Raw genomic sequence first — 23,178 nt, forward strand, 5'->3', positions numbered from 1 at the left:
ACTGGAGACTTGTCAGCAAGTGAGGGGTTGGGCCACCAGCAGGGGCCGCCCCTAGGCTGTCTTGTCTTTTTAGTTATGTGCCTAGCGTCCTACTCCTGCAGGTGGCGATATACCCTACCATTCAGGATCTACGATCTGTTGCCCTGTGTCCTTCAATGAACGGGAGAGAAAAAATCTAAACTGGGCAAGACAGTATCTGGAGCAGTTGTCTATAGTAACCAGTTTCTCTCCAGTTTGTTCAGCTCAGATTTGAAAACAAAAGAGACGCCGATTGGTTGCCATGCACGGCTACTTCAGATTCTGTGTGCTCCAGTTTTGATAAATTCCCCTCAGAGATTAGATCAGCTGTTTTTGAATAAAGGCTAAACCTTTAAAAAAAATAAAATTCTTCAGAACACAAACCTCCGAGTCTGGAAAAAAAAATTCTGTTAAAAGGAGAACTATGAGGCGAGTGAAAATCACTCAGCCTCATAGTTCTAGCCGACCTATGACAATGAGACTGTCACACGTCGCCTCAATAGATCAGGAAGTGAGCGAACACATAGCATTGCTCGCACCTCGATCCTGTCCCTGCAGAGAGCCGTGACTGTCACCCACAGCTCCCTGCAGGGATTCCCCCCTCCTCTGTCCGATCCTCCAGCGATGACTGGCGGAATGGACGGGGAGGGGGCAGGTACAGCTGGCTCTGCCTCTCGATAGGCAGAGCCAGCAGTTACTCACGCAGCTGGGTGGATCCAGACAGTAATGTCGGGATCCGTCCAATGTTTCTCTAATTTTTTTTTAAATATTTATTTTTCTCCCTTTTTAGGACCCTTACTGGCCGTTTTTGCAGGCCACCGGCCGGGTCAGTCTCCCCTGTGCTGTAGCCCCTGCTCCATGGGGTTAAATACTCCAAACCCAGGGTGTCCAACCGTCGGCTGCTTTGCTGGATTCTCTTTGTATCAGCCATTCCTTCCTCTTAGGGCCAAGCGACCGTACTCCTCACTTTCTTATCACCTCGCTGTGCTGATTGGGGCAGGTCGGCGCTGCTGAGCTCCGCCCACGCAATTTCATTGGCTGCAGCTGGTTCTAGGCTGGGTAAGTATGCTCGTCTGCGCAGGCGTGGCGTCAGCGCTTGCGTAGTAGCTTTGGGGATTTCCAAGATGGCGCCCATTGACGGCTCGCAGTCAGACGCCTCCGATACAGGTGAACCCCCTTGTCTCTCGGGCTTTGACTTAGTCTTGTGGACCCCTTCATTACGGCAGTTAAAGAAGCTATTGACTGGGAGGATCCTGTTGTGGAACCTGCCAAATTAAGGCGGTACTTTCCACATTTGAAGAAATCCACAGCCACTTTTCCTTACATGGATGAGATAAAAACTCATTTTGGAGGAATGGAAGCGAGCGCAAAAGGCACCAAATGTGAACAATCGCATTTCAAAGCTGTACCCATTTAGTGAGGCAGACGCACCTAACCTCAATTCTCCTCCTTTGGTGGACGCAGTAGTAATGCGCCTAGCAAGGCATATTACCCTACCCATAGAGGATGCGGTCTCTTTTAAAGAACCCCTGGATCGGAAGGCAGACGCGTGTTCGTGGAGTACATCCTCACTTTAAATCGGAAAAGGCGCAATCACAGAAGTTCCTCTGCAGGAACGCTACTCAGGCTTCTACTCTCCCATGTTTCCTGTAAAAAAGAAGACTGCAACCTGCGGCCCGTCCTCGACTTAAAAGATCTCAACAGGCGAATTCAAGTGCCCTCCTTCCGTATGGAATCACTGCAGTCGATTCTCCCAGCCGTTCGGGTAGGATTGGATGACGTCAGTCGACCTTTCGACCTTTCGGATCCTTATTTCCACATCCCCATCCAAGTTCCAAAGGTATCTACGGTTTGCAGTAAGGGGTTCACACTTACAATTTGTGTGCCTTCCCTTCGGCATTTCTACGGCACCCCACACCTTCACAAAGCTTCTGCTTCCACTCATTGCTCACATCCGGCTGCAGGGCATATGTGTGTTTCATTATTTGGACGACATCCTTCTTCTGTCCCAATCATCCTCGACTCTTGTGCTCCATCAGCAGCTGGCTCTTACTCTACTTCAGCGTTTGGGTTGGTTGATCAACTACGAGAAGTCCCAGTTGCAACCTTCCCAACAACTAGTATTCCTGGGAGCTCTTCTCGACAACCAACGGAACTCCATCTCACTCCATCTTGGAAGTGCGAGCGGCCTTCAAGGGTCTCCTTACCTTCTCCAAGATCATCCAACACCGTTCTGTTCAACTACGAATCGACAACCGGACAGCGGTCGCTTACATTCAGCATCAGAGGGGCATCCACAGTCGCTTTATGCTGCTGGAGCTCGAGCCAATAATGCATTGGGCACAGGTTCACCTGCGGCATCTCTCTGAGGTCTACCTTCCCGGCAATCAGAACAGCCTTGCCGACCTACTGTGCAGGTCGACGGTCGATCCGCACGAATGGGAGTTGAATCCGGCAATCTTCGACATGGTAACGGAGTGTTGGGGTGTGCCTCAAATCGACCTGTTCGCAACCCCCAACAACAGCAAGACCACTCTATTCGTGACGAGGTTTCCATGCAACCAGGCAGTGGCGACGGATGCTCTGACCTGCCCGTGGTCCTTCACTCGGGGATATGCCTTCCCACCCTATCCTCTAATACCGAGGTTTCTCCAGCGGGTGGCTGCATTTCCGGGGGTGATACTAGCGATCATGCCATATTGGCCCATGCGGCCCTCCGCTGCTGCAATTGAGCATGGAACCTCCGCTCCCGCTTCCCGATCGCCACGATCTACTCCTGCAGGGCCCTTTCCTGCACCCAGCACCCAAGACGCTTCAGCTCATGGCTTGGAGGTTGAGTGGGACCGGTTCTCCGACTTGGGATGCTCCCATGCGGTGATTTCCACGTTGTTGAAGGCAAGGAAACTCTCAACCAACGCTACTTACCGAAGAGTTTGGGACAAGAGATTGCTGTGGCGGTGGCAGCCGGCGGGTTTGACGTCCGTACTCCAACGGTGAATCATGTCCTGGATTTCCTCCAGTCCGGTCTGGACAAGAGCCTCAGCTGGAACTCTCTTCGGGTTCAGGTTTCGGCCATTTCAGCGCTGTCAGGGTCCAGATGGGCCTTGGATCCCTTGGTCGTGCGCTTCCTGAAGGGCTGTTTGAAGATTCATCCTCCCGTGAGATCGCTGTTCCCGCAATGGGATCTGTCACTTGTGCTTGACGTGCTCCAACATTCTCTATTCCATCCGCATCCTACGATGTCTCTTTGGGATCTCCCCCTCAAGACAACCTTTCTCCTGGCAATTATGTCCGCTAAACGGGTATCTGAGTTGCAGGCTCTGGCTGCCACAGTGCCATTCTGCACTTTTTTCCCGGACAGAGTCGTGCTGAGGACGCATCCCTCCTTCCTTCCGAAGTTTACCACCTCATTCCACCTCAATCAGGAGATCGTCCTACCTGCACTTACAAATCCTGACGGGGAGCGTCATGCGCTAGACGTAGCCAGCACGCTACAAGAATACTTGCGTGTGACGCAGCCCTTTCGTGTGGTGGATAACCTCCTCGTCCTTCCCTGGGGATGCAAGAAAGGTAACGCAGCCTCTGTGCGTACCATCGTGTCCTGGTTGGGTAAGCTCATCCGGAAAGCGTACTCCATTAAGGGTCTTCAACCTCCTGAGGAGATAAGGGCTCATTCCACGAGAGGTATGGCAGCCTCCTGGGAGGCATTCGCTCACGTCTCGGCCCGAAACGATCTGCAGGGCCGCTTCCTGGTCATCCCGGAATACCTTTATGAGTCACTACCGGGTGGACCCGGCACTGCTCACCACTGTTAACTTTGGGAGGAGTGTACTTGTTTCTGGTTGCTCTAACCTTTAATAAATTATTTTGGCATTACCCTCCCTGTGTGATCACTAAATCCCATGGTGTGCTGCCGAGATGCCCCAGGAAAACGGAAAATTGTATACTTACCTATCCGTTATTTTCCTTTCCTGGTGCATCGAGGGCAGCACACCACTCTTACCCTCCCTGCCATGGCTCGGACTCTTAACTAGAATGAGCGTGGCTTGGAGGAGCCTTAATTTATCACGTGTCCTGTGGGTTAAGAGGGGCGGATCTTAACCCATGGTGTGCTGCCCTCGATGCACAAGGAAAGGAAAAATTACGGAAGGTAAGTATACAATTTTCCGTTATACTGAGCTTTGGGTGACGGCAGGACGCTAGTTTGTGTCTTCCCGTTAGCCTTAGGAGAACTATGGGGAAAAGCCCTAACCCCATAGTTCCCATTTAAGGTAAACGGTTCATTGCAAGCAATTTTATTGTTCTCACCAAACTGGCATTCTATTTTAATCACTTCAATACCGACATGTTACAGCCTCTTCCTTTCCAGGCCATTTTTATAGTGCTATGCTAGTATGACTGACAATTACTGAGTCCTGCAACAGTTTAGCCAAATAACTTCTAGCTCATTCTTTTTGAGACAAATAGAGCTTTCTTTGGATGGCACTTAATAACCACTGGGCTTTGTTAATTTGTAACTATATATATAAAAAAAAAAACTGTTACACTTATTTTATGTTATAAAACGTACCAAATAAATAGTCTCTCAATTAATTTAGACCAAAAACTATTTTATATGAAGGGATGGGGTGGAGGGAGGTAAATGCAGGTGATCAGCTGGTATTGGCATCAGTTTTTATATATTTTCTGAGGGGGGGGGGGAATCTGAAGAATGCATACTGCCATCTACATGGTTTTTCCTGTACTGGTAGGTTACATGAAGGCTCAGGGTGGATAATGAGTAACTCTCTTCTGTGTAAAGTACCTATTTTTCAAGATACTGTGAATACAATATTTACATTTTAGCCTGGTGCTTTAAAAACCTTTTTAATATTTTCACCAAAAAATACAACTTTTTTACCTTTGGGATAGCAGCTGCTACTGGTCCAATGTAAGCTATTAACAGGGGAAGCAGCATAGAAAAGAGACTGGAGGAACTAAGCAGTTCTGGAATGTCATCAGCTATTAAGATAAAAAAAGAAAAAACAAAAAGATGAATACAATTATTATACAGAATTTATATAGCACGAACAGTTTTGGCAGCGCTTTACAATATAAGGAAGACATTACCAATCACAATACAATTCAAGACACGATGACAGATATTACATCAAACTTAACCTTTATTTAAAAAAAAAAAAAAAGAAGAAGGATGGATAAAAACCATCCATAGATCCACAGGAAATGAACTAGGTCTACAGTTTTTATCAAGTTTTTATCAAGTCATGTCTGATGTTAGCTAAACAAGGCGAGCAGAATGACCCACAGACATCTGTAGCACAGAACATCATCCCTTTGAAAGGTAATATACCAGTCTCAGCTAAACAGTGTTTCAGCGATGTTATACATATATGTGGTAGAGCAAAATCGAAACCCTCATCACTAGCTGTGCTAACCATATACACACAAATTACTACAGATCTCATTACAATTCTCACCATCAACAGCAAGTGCTCTGTGCAGTAGGTCTTTAGCAGCTCTGGTTACAGCATTTACCACCGAGAGGGACCGGCTGCAGTTTTTGTCTTCCTCATTGGCTTTGCTCAAAAGCTGCGACTGCAGGTCTCCATCATATTCACTCCTACAAAACAAAATGATTGCAGTAGACCTCAAAATGTTGATTCCATTGTGAAAAAAAATTATGCCCAGTCACAGTCAAAATTATTCGTTTTAGTAATTTTTGGGGAAGGATTACAGATTAGAGTTTCCTTCAGTCCCTGTTCAGTTTGACACCAATCAAATAAACCGAAAGTGAGGATAACTTTAAACGGCGACATGGCAATAAAAAGTAGACAGACTGTGGCCCAACACCACTGTATTCAAACCTAAAATAATGTATATATGAAATGTATGTTACATGTTAAATACATTTCATAACTTTCTAATTAATACATAATTTTTTTTTTATTTTTTTTTAATATGTGCCCCGAGTTGTCTTAATATAGGTCATACATGACTTTGCACAGTGAAACAAACCTGTAGTATAATACTTGAGGGGTTTGTCCTCTGGTTTGGTTTGTACCATTACTGCTCAAACTGCAGGAGCTGAACGTAAAGGTCACCCCATCAGGGCATTGAACAGTGGTCATTCCACCATCCCCATTAGCTGTGCGACTTCCATAATTCCTCAAACGCACTGCATACTTAGTGTTCTCCTGAAAAACACAACAAAACAAGTCCAGTATTTATCCCAGTAATTTTTGGCTCTGCATTCCAATGCACATGGTATCAGCAAAGAATAAAAACCTCTCCTCTCTATATACCCTCCCAGACAGAGTACAGGAAGTTAATAACTCACAAGAGTCCTGGCAAAACCAAAAAGGAATTTTTTTTAACAGCAAAAACAAAACAAAAAACATTCAATGGTATATTTAGCAAACCGAAAGAGAGCAAATAAGAGAAGTTTGTTGTTAGGGTTTACATATACTATATTTTCGTAAACAGAAGTACCCCCTGAATCCTAAAGCTGTCAAAAAGAGCCTTAGAGGTACACATGCTACTGTACTGTTAGGACTAAAAGGTACTATAAGTACCCTTTAGGATACTTTTGGTTTAGATACTTGTCACAGTAAGGGTTTCTCTGTCTCTGGCCGTGTGAATCAAGGCACTACAGTATACTGCCAGAAAGTGCAACAAACCTTTTACAAGACAGTAAGTTAACAAACAGGCTTTAGGACATTTCATCAATAAAACAAGAAAATCATCAGATAAAGAGCTAGCAGTGTTCAGAGGGTAAGCACCTAATAAGGAACATACCAATACATTAGCATTAAGCTGTTAAAATTTTTTTTAGAAGATTTGATAACCTTCCAGCTTTCAGGAAAGGGCAATATTATATTCAAACCTTTTTTCCCCAATTAAATGACTCTTTACATTAAGCTCCACCCTTGTGTACATTGTGTCTATGGCTGCTGTAACAGCCCATTCACACTGAGCGACATACAACTCGTGCGGATTTCCACACGATCGTAGTAGCGCGATATAGCGCGACTCTTCATGCGACGATGGCACGACCTTTCTTTTTGGGCAGCATGAAAATACAAGCAAAATCGGGCGACATCCGCGCAAAAAGGGGTCCTGCACAAGCGACAGCGACATTGAGCTGCAGAATTGAACAGCTCCATTGAAAATCATAGGACGAGCAAGATCTCGCAATATCGCACGGCAATATGCGCGATTTGCGAGCGGTAATCCGCTCAATGTGAACGGGGACTTAGGAGCATAGGTACCGTATATACTCGAGTATAAGCCGTCCCGAATATAAGCCGAGGTACCTAATTTTAGCAAAAAAAACTGGGAAAAAGTATTGACCCGAATATAAGCCGAGGGTGGGAAATGAGGCAGCTACTGGTAGATAGATACCAATAAAATTACATTAATATTTATTTAAAAGAAAAATAACCTAGCTCTGCAAGTGGAAAAGGGGGTACAGGGCTACATATCATGTACTACGGATCATTTAACCCATTCATATTAGCAGAGGATAATTGTAAATCTATTGTTGCAGTGCACTCTATATGTAGTATATAGTACATGTACATATAGAGTTCCTGCAACAATACATTTACAATGATCCTCTGCTAACATGAATGGGTTAAATGATCCATAGTACAGGGCTACATACAGATCATTTAATACATTCATGTTAGTATAATTGTAAATGTATTGTCTGCACTGTATTAGCAGTATATACTCTATATAGAGTATATACTGCTAATACAGTGCAGACAATACATTTACAATTATACTAACATGAATGTATTAAATGATCTGTATGTAGCCCTGTACTATGGATCATTTAACCCATTCATGTTAGCAGAGGATCATTGTAAATGTATTGTTGCAGGAACTCTATATGTACATGTACTATATACTACATATAGAGTGCACTGCAACAATAGATTTACAATTATCCTCTGCTAATATGAATGGGTTAAATGATCCGTAGTACATGATATGTAGCCCTGTACCCCCTTTTCCACTTGCAGAGCTAGGTTATTTTTCTTTTAAATAAATATTAATGTAATTTTATTGGTATCTATCTACCAGTAGCTGCCTCATTTCCCACCCTCGGCTTATATTCGGGTCAATACTTTTTCCCAGTTTTTTTTGCTAAAATTAGGTACCTCGGCTTATATTCGGGACGGCTTATACTCGAGTATATACGGTAAGTGGTTACGCACAACGCCATTCAAGCGTGTAGATGCCATCTGGATACAAAAGATCTCTTCACAGACATGCATTTCAAACCAGTTGAATGTGTACATTTGTGCCCATAGGAGGAGAGAGCAAGCAAACTAAGTAGCACATGCTTACTTTAGGGGAAGCTAAGACACCTTGATTTAGGGATTCTATGTTAGTGTCAAAGAGTGGAAATATTGCATCGCTGCTTGAATTTATCACAACTGGCCAGTTTGAGAGAAGTTCTTATTTCTGTGAGTCTTTGAGGTGACGAATTATATTTAAACTTATAATACCCAACCCATTCAAAGTAGTATGAGAGATGGCTTTTTCCAAATCCTTCATTTGTGGAAGTGCCTCTAAAGCAGGTACTTCCCTTACCTTTCTCTGACACTGAAAGTCACACACCTTTCTGTTTTTGAGAAACACACCAAAACTATTTATACTAGGCATTTTTTTAAAGGAGTGATCAGCATGCATGGTAATTTTCACTGTACACAGCAAAAAAACCTTCTGCCATGTGATTTTCTGAACAGTCAGTCAAAAACAGCTAAAGAAAACCAATCACCAATAATAGAACATGTTTACCTTTAGTGGCACGGCTTTGTCCAGCCTAATTTCAGCAATATCACTTGGTGAATCATCTGTGGTGTAAGTGCCCTTCACAAGCTCAAGTGATGTCCATCTATGAGAGTGGCCTGCATCAGCAGAATGGTCACTCTAAAAGAAATTGAAAGGCCAAAAGGTTAGAATAAAAACAATTACATAGTTATGTGCAAAATAAAATGTCTGCATCGCTTTTTACTTTCAGTGCTGCAAGAATCATTTTTACCTGAAACCACAAGACCCGAGTGTTCTACTGCTGTAAAGAAATTCATATTTAGGAGGCAATGAATGTGCTGTTCACCAAACATTTACTGCAGGTGAATCTTCCTGGTGTGTTTTTTAGCTTACAATGATTGATTTACCTGCAGTGAATGTTTTGTGAATGTGACATTCACTGCTTTATAAATATGTCCCTTATCTAAATTTATGCCTAGAAGACCATCTTCAGTCCATCCACCTGCACGATTATGTACCTTCTATAAGAGCAGCACCTTAATATAAGTATTGAGGGTAGAAACAACATCTTCAGTATACCTTCCTTATAAGACTCAAATCAAGGGTTTATGGTTTAGAATTCTGCAGCAAAGGGGAAAAAAGTGCTTTGCTCATAATGACGCATGAGCGCAATGACGCAAAGTGTGCATTGCAATTGGTTATGCACGTTCTGGCCATTTACATCACCGTGTTACAATTTGCTCATAAAACAGCATGACTTACTGCATGTGCGATTTACGTGTCTAAAAACACGCAACAGACAAGGAACAGATATTTCAACACCATGATGTTCATACTGCTTCCAAAATCAAGTGAATTGTCATTATGATTGTGAAATCATTAGACATTGTTTCATTTAAACCTACATCATCTACCAGAACTTCCAGCTCATACTCGTGGATTCCACCTCCTCCATAGACACAGAATCCGACAACGACAACCCCAAGTTTGTCAACCGAGAAGCAGATTGCATCAGGAGATCCATTCCCAGTATTCCAACTTCTACCTTGGCTTGTTTTCGTGAAGCGATTAGGACTGGACTTGACTGAATGGAGAGAATTTAAGCCATCGACCTGACATTAAGAAAAAGATATGACACATAAATCATTGTATATACCTCAGACATGAATTACACTTATTTTTAGGATATAACTAATTGAGGATACAGTATAATTATTTCTAACTGTAAGGGGCTATCTGGCAATTTATGGGTTTAAATAAAAGGAAAACAACCAAGTGTGTGATTGAAATGGAATTTAACATCCATTGTTGGCAAATACCCCATTATAATCATTGCCTACACATGTTGTGGTGTGACAGCCTTCAGTGCCAATTGGTAAAAAAAATGACATAGAATGAACATGAAGCATGTGGCCACCCTGGAGTCTTACTCCCCACATAGATACATGTAATAAAACTTCTCCACATCAGTCTGTGTGCTTCAGAGGTGCAACTATTATGGCAAAAAAAAAGTCACTGAAGTTGCTCTAGCATCTCTACAATATATGTTTTATCTTCACAGTTAATTCACTTGTATATGGCAGAAAGTACAGCTATTACTATATTTCCAATGCTCCATCTATGAGAGCTGCAGCCTTCATATACAGAAGCCATAGGGTCATTTACCCCATCCCTCCTCTCCACTTGTCCATTCACAGAATGCCCTGTATTTTATTATGGTTCACAGAATACAAGACATTCTGTGCATGGACAAGTGGAGCGGAGGAGCGGCTCCTGTCTAGAGTTAATCTTTGCTTTACAATTAAACATTTTTAAAGGCATGTTTGTGCCTGGAGTTGCAATTAAAACAAAAAGGCCTTGTATATGCAAGGACCACTATAACAAAGGAGTAGATCAGTTATCAAAGTATTATATGATAAATAGCAAATACATTTACCTCCGATCCAAGAGCAGATGCTGTCAGTTCACTGACAATACTAGCCAGGAGACCACATGTGTTGGATACCAGGTGTGAAGAAAAGAGTTCATATTCCCTGCGTAAGCTGTTCCTTACAGGCAGCACAACAATGACTAACATCTTTTCCAGAACCTCCCGGAAGCTGGTCATTCCAGAAACATTCTCCTCGCTCTAAAAAAAAACAAACAAAACAATACTACTTCCCATGAGCAAGTGTAGATGTATTAGGGTAGCCCCCAGCCAGTTAGTGCCACTGAGGATGAGGAAGAATTACCTTGACAAACAGAAAATGCATCTGCATTTCAGGCACATCGACTTCCTGGCTAGTGGGATTTTGTGAGTTCTAAATAATTTATATGCACATAATATTAGACAGAGTGATAGTTGATTGTTATTATATGATGAAAACGCATGTGCAAAATGTAAGGAATATTGGAAGAGTCAGAGAAAAGGATGATATAGGGAAAGAGTTACAGAAAGAGAGATGATACAAAGACAGATAAATTAAAGAGAGTGTGAAGAACAAAAAAAAAAAAAGAAGAGCAAAAGAGTTGGGCAGAGAGACAGAAGTATGATAAGTCTATTACAAGCTATGGTAGAAGCTTTGGTACAGATCCCGCCCCAGGAGAGGGTATGATAGAACTGAACGGCCACGTTTTTGAACCAAAAACAAGATCTACCGTTCCTCTGTGTTCTAGGTGCTTCATGCCTGCACACAAATATGCTGTAATCTCACATTCATTACAGCCAACCAGGATAAAACCTCCATGGACACCACACCATTCTACAAGAAGCAGTTACTTCCTTCATGCATTAGTTTTTTTGACAACTCACACAAATACTGGGCCCTTCATATCAACCAGAAAGTCATCTGACTGCCGCAGTTCCTCCAGCTGCCTTCCAGCTCCTGGATGCTCGTTGTACTCCCCCCCCTTATTCCCAACTGAATACCGAGAGCGCAAAGCCAGATTGCAGGGCTCCTGGCACAATAATTGTGGGTAAACATTTGCCCATCTGTGGGGTTCTGTGAACGCTATTCACACTATAGCATTGTTTTAATCCCACAACGCCATGCCAATAATGCATGCTATCACATAGCCCACCTAGTGTGCATTACCATGTGCTTGTTACGTTGCCATTCATTTGAACGGCACTCCAATGCACATCCCAGCTGCCATGCATCCTGCTCCTTCAACTCTTTTCGCCACTACAGTTTAAATCGACTGTCAATCTGAATTCTTAGAAAAACGAACATATGTTCCAAAAACAATTTTTTTCTAACAAAATTCTACTGGCCAGCTTTAGTCAACCTGATACAACTCCAGCGCAATCTCTATTTCTGCTCTTTAGTTTAACCAGTTGACATCCGCGGTGTTAAACCCCCTTCCCATCCGGGCCATTTTTCAGTATTCAGCGCTGCGGTACTTTAACTGACAATGCTCACTTGTGACTATGCCTACAAATTAGCTCATCAATAACATGGTGCCAGAGGATTTGGAATTGGCAGAGAAAGAGTTTTAATCATCCAAGAAAGTTACAGATTTCTATCTAAAGCCAAGTCAAAACTGTGGACAGATCTTGAGTGTATGCTCGTTTCTAAGACAACAATTAACCCATTAACCAAATGCAGCAAACTAAAAGGATCTGTCCCATACATTTGTTTAGTGCATTTTAAAGGGCATCTACTCCACCACTGGATTAGCGTGAATACCTGCCTTTGTCTCAAATCACTTAGCCATCGATTAGACCTCTTGTTCAATCCATTTTGGGGCAATAAACTATCGGGGAGATGAAAAACATCAGTACTACCCTAAGTAAAAGTTTTATACTGATCTGTCCAGTGGCACATTTGTGGAAAGCTCCATAGCAGAGCTCCCAGCACCAACACTGTTTGACTTGTAGGGATGGTCAAACAGCGAGCCCTCCCAATGGCCACTCCTCCTGACGCCTGGTAACTGCAAGTTGCATCAGTGATGCAGGATTGTGGGGAGGAACCACAGTGGCCAGTAGAGTGGAACAGGATTGGTGCCAGGAGCTCTGCTACAAAGCCAAACTTCAGCAAATGGGCTGCCAGAGAGGTAAGAAGTTTTTTGGTGGGCTAATGCTATATTAAAAGAGAACGATGGCCAAACCTTTTTTGGCCACAGTTCTCTTTAGGGTCACAAGAAGACATTTACTAATGTCCTCCTGTGACCCAAAATTCAGCATTTAGCAGGTAATTGCCCGCTATATAGTGAGAGCACAAAGCCACGGTGCACCCAGGATGGATCCTGACAATACTGCCGGGTTCCACCCCACTGCCTGACAGCTGGCGCTGCCTCTCTCTCGCCCATCCCTTCAGTCAGCACTGGAGGAACAGAGAGGGGAGGAGAGGGGTGTTGGGGTGGAATCTCTGCTATATGCTGAGAGCGTCGCAGCTGAGACGGATCTTGACAATACTGTCGAGATCCACCCCACTGAGAGCCAGCTACGGGCTCTGCCTATCTAACAACGGGCTCTGCCAATCTAAATACAGAGCCAGCTATGCCCGCCCTCTCCTCCGTCCGTCCCTCCAGTCAGTGCTGGAGGATCAGAGGGGGGAATCCCTGTGGGGAACCGTGACTGACAGTCACCATTCTCTGCAGGGAGTGGATCGGTAAGTCAGCAAATCGGCGGTATGCAATTGCAACCTGGATCAATGTTTTGGGTACATATATGAACTTGGAAAAACCTTGGGTTTTCCTTTTTTCCCCCCAGTAAACCACTTTTGGGGCAGTCTAGTAAGAAAAGGAAATCACCGGAGAGAAATAAAAAAAAAATAAAAAAACATTCCTTGCACAGATTCATAATATAATACCTTATTATCTTGGGTTCTTTTGAGAAAAGCAGACTTCCTTTTAGGACAGCTATTCAATATCTCAGCATTGACCTCTTTTCAAAACTGGAAGGCCATCTGATAAACATCCAAAGGCCATGCCTTCCAAAACTTCCAAGCCATATTGTCCTACTTTATTTGAAATCTAGTTAAGTCCACTCTTGCAAGGGATATTGTTTCCAACAAATATCTCCTCTCAAACTCTTCACCTACAAATGTTATATCTATATATATACACACACACCTACCTACCTATCTATTTTAGTTGTGCCCCATTTCTGCTTGCTAAAAAGGGATGGACGCTTCCTCTCTGCCCTAGATATCTACACCTTGAATGCATTTCTTTCAACAAAACATCTCAGAATGTGCTTGAATATGCACAGCCTCATTTGACTCTTCTTCACTAACACAGAATATGTCCACTGTGTTTCACGGTCTCTTAATAGGTATGGTCTTTTTTCACATTTAAACCGGTTCAAACAATTTAGCATCAGCAAAGGCCTATTGAGGACACTTGCAGGTTCATGGACCATTGTTATATAGAACTTTTGTGTGCATATTGGCTACCATGGAAGGAAGCAGTTTTATTTGCATAGCTCCAAACTCATAAGACTGGGGGCAAGTGGATGCTGTTGGTAGATCTAGAGAAGGGTGTCTTTCAGATCTTCAGTGCCCACTCCTAGAGGTTGGGAACTATGCTCCACCATAAAATACAGTTTGGATCATCAGTTTTTCTCTTAATTATTATGTTACTAACAATGGAGTCCAACTTAAAAGGCCCAATTTCTATCCTCAAGTCAAATGGATGCCCACATCTAAATTAACCTTTTCGAATTGGCCTAGGATGCGCAACACAGGAGTGCAAAGAGTAAGATAGTGGGCAGTATGTGCAGAAGAAGAGTGCCTGTGTAGAGATGTGCTGTAAGCAGGGAGGTTGAAAGGTATGTTGCTTAGGGAGGGACACACTGTAAGGTGGGATGTTGGCTGTGAACGTATCCAGCACATTCCTTTACCTTCCCTCACAGGCAGTTAGTAAGGTTGTTGTGTTGGTGAGTAGTGGTTAAGAGGAAACCAAAATACACTGGTCCAGTTAGTATTTCCAGCCACAATCCTAAGAATTTGAATACGATTACGAGCATATTAGATAACAAGCTGGAGAGCCCCAATTTCTAAGGCAATACATTTATAAATCCAATACTATTGCCAGATGATTTAAAGCTATTTACTTGCATTCCTTTTTTTAGAAAATTTTAAACCGGGAATTTCTGCAGACCTGACTGAGTTTCTCCATTGCTGACACAAGTAGAGGGAAGCGGTGAGCCAGTGCAGTGTCATTTTCTGTGCTGACTTGTTTCACCATGGAGCGAAGTAGGACTTCACCATCATAAGCAATAGGAAAGATGGAAGTAAGCTTCACAGATGTGTGACACAGAGCAGACATAACTGCTGCTAGCAGGCGACTGCTTGAAGTCTTGAAATTTGCTTCCTGGATGTCCTTTAAAAAAAAAAAAAAGAGAACAGTCATTGTGACCCTGTTACCAAAATAAAAATATTCCTGTATTCAAATCACAATGCGTAATTAAAACAATATAGCTGGAAGCAAAGAGAGTACAATATCATACTATATCTAAGAACTTGCAGCATCCAAATCCTGCATTTTGGAACAGACCTCTACCCATAAACTAGACTTAAGTCTTTCTTCCTCTGTATATCTTATACATGCAATTACTAGGGCAGGCACTTAAGAGCACTATGGGCCAACCTTTTTTTGGCCATAGTTCTCTTTAGGATTACAGGAGGACATATACCATGTCCTCCTGTAACCCAAGACTCAGCATATAGCGGGCTATTGCCCACTATATGCTGACAGTGCAGAGCTGAACTTCAGTCGGGGAAAATCCAGACAATATTGTCAGTAGGGCTGCACCAATACCGATACTAGTACCCGGCCAAATCTTCCAATACTTACCACCGATACTGAAACTTCCAGTCAGAGGGCGATTTCCTCTGACAGGCAGTGACGCGATCGAACATGGAGCTGGCTTCCCGGCCAATCAGACAGCGGATAATGACTCGTCACCTGTCTTCCCGATTGTCCAGAAAGCCGGCTCCATGCTGGTTGGCCAGAGATCCAAGTTCCCAGCCAATCAGCATGGAGCCGGCTTCCCGGCCAGTCAGGAAGACGGGCAGCAGGTAATGAACTAGGCTTCTTGATTGCCTAGGAAGCCGGCTCCATGCTGATTGGCCCTGGAAGCCGACTTCCCAACCAATCAAGAAGCCTTGGTCATTACCTGCCACCCTGGTTTCTTGATTGCCTGGGATGCCGGCTCCATGCTAGCGCAAGTACCGGTACTCTATATCGATGAGTACCCAACTATAAAATATCAGTACTTGTACTCGATACCGAAAAACCAGTAATCGGTGCATCCCTAATTGTCAGGATCCACGTCGCTGCCTGATGAGGCAGAGCCAGCTGTGCCCACCCCCTCCATGGTCTGTCCCTCCATTCAGCGCTGAAGGAACAGAGAGGGGGGAATCCCTGCAGGTTAAAGCATGTTATTTAACACATCAGCTATATCACAATGGAAAAAGCTATAGGTTACCTGATCCAAACAGTTGAGCAAGTCGCACAAACATGCCCACTGGAGTGCAGGAGTGGGATAAAAAGAGTGGAAACAAGCTGTAAAGGTGTTATGACACTCTTGCAGTACAGCTTCAAGCAGACTTAATGGCTGGCTGAGATATCCTTGAGGGTCATTATCCAGTTTTGTCATGCAGTTGTCCACACCTTCAGAAAGGATTTTTCTAAGCAATGTCCTGGTTTTTCCAATGCACTCAGCTAGTTTGGTTGTCTCTTCTACAACAGCCTTAGTGGAAGCTAAATTATGCGACAACAATAAGAGATTAGAAATCGGTAAAACGGTGTATTGATACAAATTTGGGCTGTATCGGAGCTCATGTGGTAAACTGAGCAAAACGCAGTAACAAAAGTTAGACATGAAGAGCAAGTGACAAAAAAAACGACGACAGCAGATGTCTCAGTGTTCCTTAGTTGCATTTTTTTCAGCTGTAAACTCTTTCACAAATGCAAAACTGCTCCTCAGTGAAAAGACATATGGAGCATGGAATGATCTTATTAGCAGTGATAAGACAGCTTGACTATAGGAGTGCCAAACGATCTTACAGTTTCCATTAACCCTTTCACTGCCAGGCCCTGCGCTCCATTTTGGACCTCAGCTGGCTAAACCATTTTTACAATTTTTATAATCTTTTTTTTTTTTTACTTACAGCTCGCAGCGTCTGTCTGTAAAAGACCATCTTAAACCACACATTCTCTTAAAAAGCACAGGAGCAATAGAATAAATAGATGGCGCCACTGATTTTGTAGATCCTGTGATAATTGCATTAATTTCATTACAGATTTTTTCTTTGCTAAATATATACTACATGCTACAAAAAAAACAGTAGTGCACAAATACAACATAACTTCCAAAAGTCCAATAAAATTTAAAAGATAAAATTGTATTGAAATAATAAAAATTTGTAAATTTTAAATTGCGAGTTTTTGCGAAAATCAAAAGCATCTAAAACTGTAAATAAGCAACTTATGCTGGTTTCACACATATGCCTTGTGGTAAAGCTCAATCCACAGTGCCATGTGTGCTGCAATAAAATTAACCAATTATTCATTTTGTAGTAACACAGCACGTTACCTGCGGCAACGCTTTGCAATGTTCTGCCACGCACAGCGTGGAATAAAATGTAAAAAAAAGTTTAATAAAAGACAGAATCTAGCACCATATTGTGCACCTCCTGGTGTGAAAACCCCCTTAGTGTGTTGGTGCACCAATACACAAAATGTCACAATATGTGTGGTGCATATGTGTATGTTATGTGTTAACATGGGTTCAAACCTGTGCAAAATCCACGTGTGTTTTACGCCGCTAAAGTACCAAACTAGCACCTATTTTTATTTTATTTTTTAAACGTGCCGCACCAAAAACATGTTACCATGTGTTTTGGCATCCTACAACGCACACAGCAAAATGTGTTGGAAGTGCCATTGAGAATGAATGGCAACGCAGTGTGCCTGCAAGAACACCACAATTTTGTGCATGTTCCCACAGCATACAGATATAACGGTCTAATTTGTTGGTGTGTGTATGTTGGAGGGATGTTCTTTTTTTTATTATTTAAAGGAGAACTATGGGGTCAGGGCTTTTCCCCATAGTTATCCTTAGGGTAACGCGAGCTACAGCTCGTGGTATACTGAGACGGCGCAGCCGGAGCGGATCCCGACATCGATGTCTGGATCCGCCCAGCTGCGTGAGTGACAGCTGGCTCTGCCTATCTAGAGGCAGAGCCAGCTGTACCCGCCCCCTCCCCCGTCCGTTCCCCCAGTCAGCGTTGGCGTATCGGAGCGGGGAAAGGGGAATCCAGCCCCTCCCCTGTCGCGGCAGAGAGCCGTGACAGGATCGAGAGGTGAGCGAACCCGGTATGTGTTCGCTCACCTCCCGATCTACTGAGCCGACCTGTGACAGTCTTATTGTCACAGGTCGGCTAGAACTATGAGGTGAGTGAAAAGCACAGGGGATTTTGGCGAAATATCAGGGGTCACATTTTTTATGAAAAGCTGTGATCAGCGGCCTGTCATTTGCTAAACACAGCTATTCATTTACTCAGGAAAGTCTGGGGAACATTTCTACTATAAGTTCATGATTGCTGAAGTGACCATGAGCCAATACAAGAAGGGGGAATGCAGAGTACTTAAAGCTTATTGAGCCAGCCAGCTGGAAGCAGTTCTTTTCTGATGTAAGCCTTACGTCCTTGATAGCGAAAGGGTTAAAACACGGGACATTCTAACAAAGTATTAACATGGAGCAATGTTTTTTTTTATTCATAAGAAAAGTAGTACCTGCTATAGGGTATATTTCACATGTGTAGACTCTCAACAACCGCAAACAGCAGGTACCCACAAAACGCAGTCTTTCCAAATCCAGTAGAGTCGCTGTGTACTGGAATCCTTTCAGCCCTCTGAGCTCTTCCACCCCAAGAACCAGAGTGGTCCAACTCCAGTGCAAAATGCTCAGTAAGGATTCAAAACATTCCTTGAGGAAGGAAATACTTACAATTAACAAAGGAAACAGAACATTTTAGAAAAAAAAAACCTCTACCTGTACCCTGACAAAATTGCTTTATACACTAAAGGGACAATTTATAACAGAAAGCAGACATTATATTCTCTCCATTACACTGCTCTGCTTAGGGTAACGCACACCAGGATACACATTTTACAGCCCATTTATAAAATGCAGCTGCAATGTAGACCTTGCTGTGCCCTATGGAGGGCTCTCTGCTTAACACTTCAAAGAGAGCTTCAAGACTGGAGCAGAGCCATTTATCTGAATGTGACAGATTATGCTTTCCTCTTGGCTTCTTATTTAATAAACCATCCTATTCATTTTATTGGGAGTCTAAAGCCATCAGAGCACAATGCACATTTGTAAATTCCTTGACTGTGCCTTATAAACATGCGGTAGTTTAATTTTCTTTAAAAGCAAAAGGTATGGACACGGTATGGCCCTATTGCTGCTTTACATTGTGTTTGAAGCTAATTGGCTCTCAAGTACAGGTCACTTTCCAGAGGCCGACAGATCATTAATGGGCACTGGTCCATGTGTTTTTGTCGTGCTGGTGACATCTACATTCAAAGCTGTTCTGTGTGCGGCGCCATCTGCTGTCATTTCAAGCACCCATTTAACTTTTTGGGGGGGATTCCCAGTAAGGAGTGCTACAGGACCTAGGACATTCCCAGAGGCCGATTCGCAAAAAACTGAAGCACCTGTCCAAAACAGCAGACCGAATCTAATCTTTTTAGTGCAGCAAGGAAACAGGTTGTAGAGGTTAACTGATCTTGTACAGATCTACTTCTTTGTTCATCGCTTCTGGGACATAATAGCAAAACCTATAGTGAAGAGGCTGGGAACTTGCTATGCTGGTTTTTACTCTATTTTCCACTCAGTCATTTTTAATTAAAAGTCTTTCATTCTCAGGCCATTCTTAAGGCTGAACCCCAGTGTTGCCCATTTACCTAAACTTGTAGCAAGTCCTCCACTGTGTTGAAACTGAAGACTCTCAATTTCCTGTAAACTTGTATCACCACAATATAATCCTTTGAAGGTCCAGCAGCTATCTTGAGCCCCCCTTCATTTCTTGTCTGAATGACCTCCATCATTCATCACTTCTCCCCCTGATCCATACCATCCTTGGACCCCATCTCAATCAGTCAACTAATCAGCTAAAGTCTGCAGCACCCAGTGACCAACAAGGAGAAGCAGGCACAGCTAAAAGGGATCCAGGGGATGTTTTTTTTTTTTTTTAAATAATTCTTTTGAAACCTTCCCACCAAACTCAGAGCAAAAAGTAGCAGAGAGACCCAGTGATAGCAAAACTGGGTCCCGAAACAAGAATTTCTTGAAAAACACAATTTGTTGTTGAAAAGTTTTACATTTCCTATAGATCGGGAGGGAAGGGGAACAAGGGAAGGTATTGTATATGTACACACTTCAGCTTGGAGGTAAAGCCAAGGCATCATACAGTAAAGGAAAACAAAGCCTTCCCACAGGAACATATGGTTAAAGTTGTATGAGCAGGTTTTCCCCTCTTCATAGCCAGATGATTTTACTGATGAGTCATGAAACTGCTTTAACTGTGTAGCTTTCTACAAGCTATACTGCAAGCTGTAGGAAGGCAAAGGTTACTCACCACTGAAACAGTTCTGGCAAATGAGCGTTTCAAGATATGAACTGGTTCGCTGACTTGCTGCTTTCCTTTAGTGGCACTTCCATCACTTGTAGGCAATCTGCATGAAAACAGATACAACATCTCACTCCAAATGATACTGCTCAGCTTACACAACAAAACAACCTGTAAATACAAATGCACAGCTTACTGCTAAAAAACAAAAGATGATTTACCTGTACAGCAGCTGTGGTATTTGGCCTGCATTGACATCTGTGCCATTATTTGACTTCTTTGAGCTTTTGAACTGAAAAACAACACTAAAAGAGAAAAAGGAAAATGCAGTTGTTAACCAGTTGACATCCGCGGTGTTAAACCCCCTTCCCATCCAGGCCATTTTTCAGTATTCAGCGCTGCGGTACTTTAACTGACATTTATTCCGTCATGCAGCGCTGTACTGAAATGAATTTTATACCCTTTTTTGGGGACAGATAGAGCTTTCTTTTGGTGGTATTTATTCACCACTGGGGGTTTTATTTTTTTACTATATTAAGGAAAAATTACCGAAATTTAAAAAAAAAAAAAACAGTTTCCCCTATATTAAATGATAAAACATTTATTATTACCCAATTTTTTGGTAAAATATAAAAGATGGGGTCACGTCGGGTAAAAAGACACTAAACATGTCAAGCCTTAAAATTGCGTGCGCGCGCGAAACCTCAAAAAACGATAATACCCAAAATTGGCCCTAGGCGACGCTTTAAAAGCTGTTACCGCTCATCAGTTTAGTGTTATCAGTGATTGATGGCCCTAAAATGATTGCTCTCACTGCGACACATGTTGGGTATCGCCGCGCACGCCGGAGTGAGAGCAATAATTCTAGGGCCAGTATTTTGGGGCATCTCTAAATTGATGACCTGTTGGGCTTTTAAAGCGTCTATGGACTTTTTGGGGTACTAGGGTTTTTCGCCGTTTTACGCAATTTGTAACCTCTTCTTTTATATTTCATTTAAAAAAATGGGTATTTTGTTGTGTTTTGGGGCATTTAATTAAATTTTTCACTAAATATTGGGGTTTAATAAGGAGTTGCGCTAATATTGCGCAACATAAAAATTTGCAACTACCACCATTTTATTCTATAGGGTCTTGGCATTCAGAAAATATATAATGTTGGGGGGTTTTAAGTAATTTTAAGGCCTAAAATGTGGAATATAACATGGGTACAAAAAATGAAAAGGCCTGTCATGAAGGGGTTAAAAGGAGAATACTGCATTAATAAATTCCAAATAGGAGTTTGCTGATCATGCACAATACTTCCCCTTTAACTATAATTTTTATAGTTACAAACACCCAATGGATTGCCCAATATGTGCCCAGACTCCCCATCATCAGACTATCAAATAGCTTTGTTTTACTTGAAATATGGATAAGTAGGAATCATACTAAATAATATAGAAGCAGGTAATTGCAAATACACAAGCTAGCTAGACCTCTTCTCTCGCTGATTGGATGATTGACAGGCTTCCTCACCAGTCAGGAGTGACTGGTGAGGAAGCCTGTCATCATCCAATCGGCCAATCAGCGGGAGAAGAGGTCAGAATGGAGCAGATGACTAGGCTGTGACACGGAGTGGCTGAAGCAGACGGAGAAGATGACACGACACAGCATGTTAGTACTGCAGCACTACATGGGGGCTGGGCACAAAAATGTTGTTTAACTACATATAATATTTATAAAGAAATAACTATGTAGAATATAAAAAAAAAAGACATTGAATAATGAAATGAAATGAATATTTAGATCATGCGATTGCTAACGAAGGCTTGTATCCCCCTAGTGGGGAAAATAGATGAGCACATGTCCAGACTCCAGAACAGTGTATTATTGTATAGTGTGGCACAGCTATATCCAATTCTGCATACCTGGCTTTATATTATAAAGTTCTTATAATATAAAGCCAGGTATGCAGAATTGGGTATAGCTGTGCCACACTATACAGTGTTCTGGTCTGGAGTCTCTACATGTGCTCATCTATTTTCCCCACTATGGGGATACAAGCCTTAGTTAGCAATGGCATGATAAATGTTCATTTCATGTTCATGTTCTTCATAATATTAAGAAACTGACCTAAAATCATGATTTTGTATTGCTTTAGAAAAAATGTGACCTGTCCCTTTAAGAAAAAGTATTGGTAATTGGTATCGGTGAGTACTTGAAAAAAAGTATCGGTACTCGGTCTTAAAAAAGTGGTATCGGTGCCTCCCTAATATATATATATTTATTACAGGACGCCAGGAATGGGTCCTGGATGGACGGTATATCCCTCCCTTGTTTAGGTGGTGGTCCCGTTAAGGTCACCTTGTATTCAGGGTTCTTGCAAAGCAGGGTGAGGGGTTTCGGGTTGGACTTGTAAGGGAAACTGCTAGGCAGTCTTCCCAGAGTTGTTAATTATATATGGGTCCCGAAATCGGAAACAGGAAGCCAGTTAGTCTGGCTCTGTGAGGAGTGTTTGGAGCAGGACACATACATGGCTATGTGTGTTATGGTGTGGAATACTGTCTACCGAGACCCTGCTGGGGCACCTGTGTCCATACTGGAATCCTCTGTGAGCAGGCTGGGACTTGGTATACAGGCGCTGAGATGAATCTTGTGTTTGCGGACGATAAGCCCGGTTGATTTTGTCATTCTGCTGAATACAAGCCATTTTTATTTGATAGTTTGAAGAAAAGAATAGAGTTGTATTCTCTGATAAGGGTCATATCCGACCTGAAAGCGCGCGCGCACACACACGGTTCCGCAACGGTATCCGCTCACCCTCTGCTCTGGC

General features: G+C 42.7%; 1 protein-coding gene across 1 annotated transcript in view; it reads right to left on the reverse strand.

Annotated features, from left to right (window-relative positions):
• The window catches only part of MYCBP2 (MYC binding protein 2, E3 ubiquitin protein ligase), a 243,252-nt gene that overhangs the window by 102,399 nt on the left and 117,675 nt on the right, over window positions 1-23,178 (reverse strand). Inside the window, exons 30-40 of the mRNA XM_018565383.1 lie at window positions 20,588-20,671; window positions 20,376-20,472; window positions 18,526-18,718; window positions 16,214-16,488; window positions 14,884-15,105; window positions 10,736-10,927; window positions 9,705-9,911; window positions 8,827-8,958; window positions 6,034-6,212; window positions 5,496-5,638; window positions 4,919-5,019 (exon numbers count right to left, since the gene is read on the reverse strand). Of these exons, the coding sequence (XP_018420885.1) occupies window positions 4,919-5,019; window positions 5,496-5,638; window positions 6,034-6,212; window positions 8,827-8,958; window positions 9,705-9,911; window positions 10,736-10,927; window positions 14,884-15,105; window positions 16,214-16,488; window positions 18,526-18,718; window positions 20,376-20,472; window positions 20,588-20,671 (1,825 nt within the window). The remainder of the gene's footprint in view (window positions 1-4,918; window positions 5,020-5,495; window positions 5,639-6,033; window positions 6,213-8,826; window positions 8,959-9,704; window positions 9,912-10,735; window positions 10,928-14,883; window positions 15,106-16,213; window positions 16,489-18,525; window positions 18,719-20,375; window positions 20,473-20,587; window positions 20,672-23,178) is intronic.

The sequence above is a fragment of the Nanorana parkeri genome, unplaced genomic scaffold, assembly GCF_000935625.1.
Source record: "Nanorana parkeri isolate BGI_ZX_2015 unplaced genomic scaffold, ASM93562v1 scaffold838, whole genome shotgun sequence".
NCBI classification, from domain to species: Eukaryota; Metazoa; Chordata; class Amphibia; order Anura; family Dicroglossidae; genus Nanorana; species Nanorana parkeri.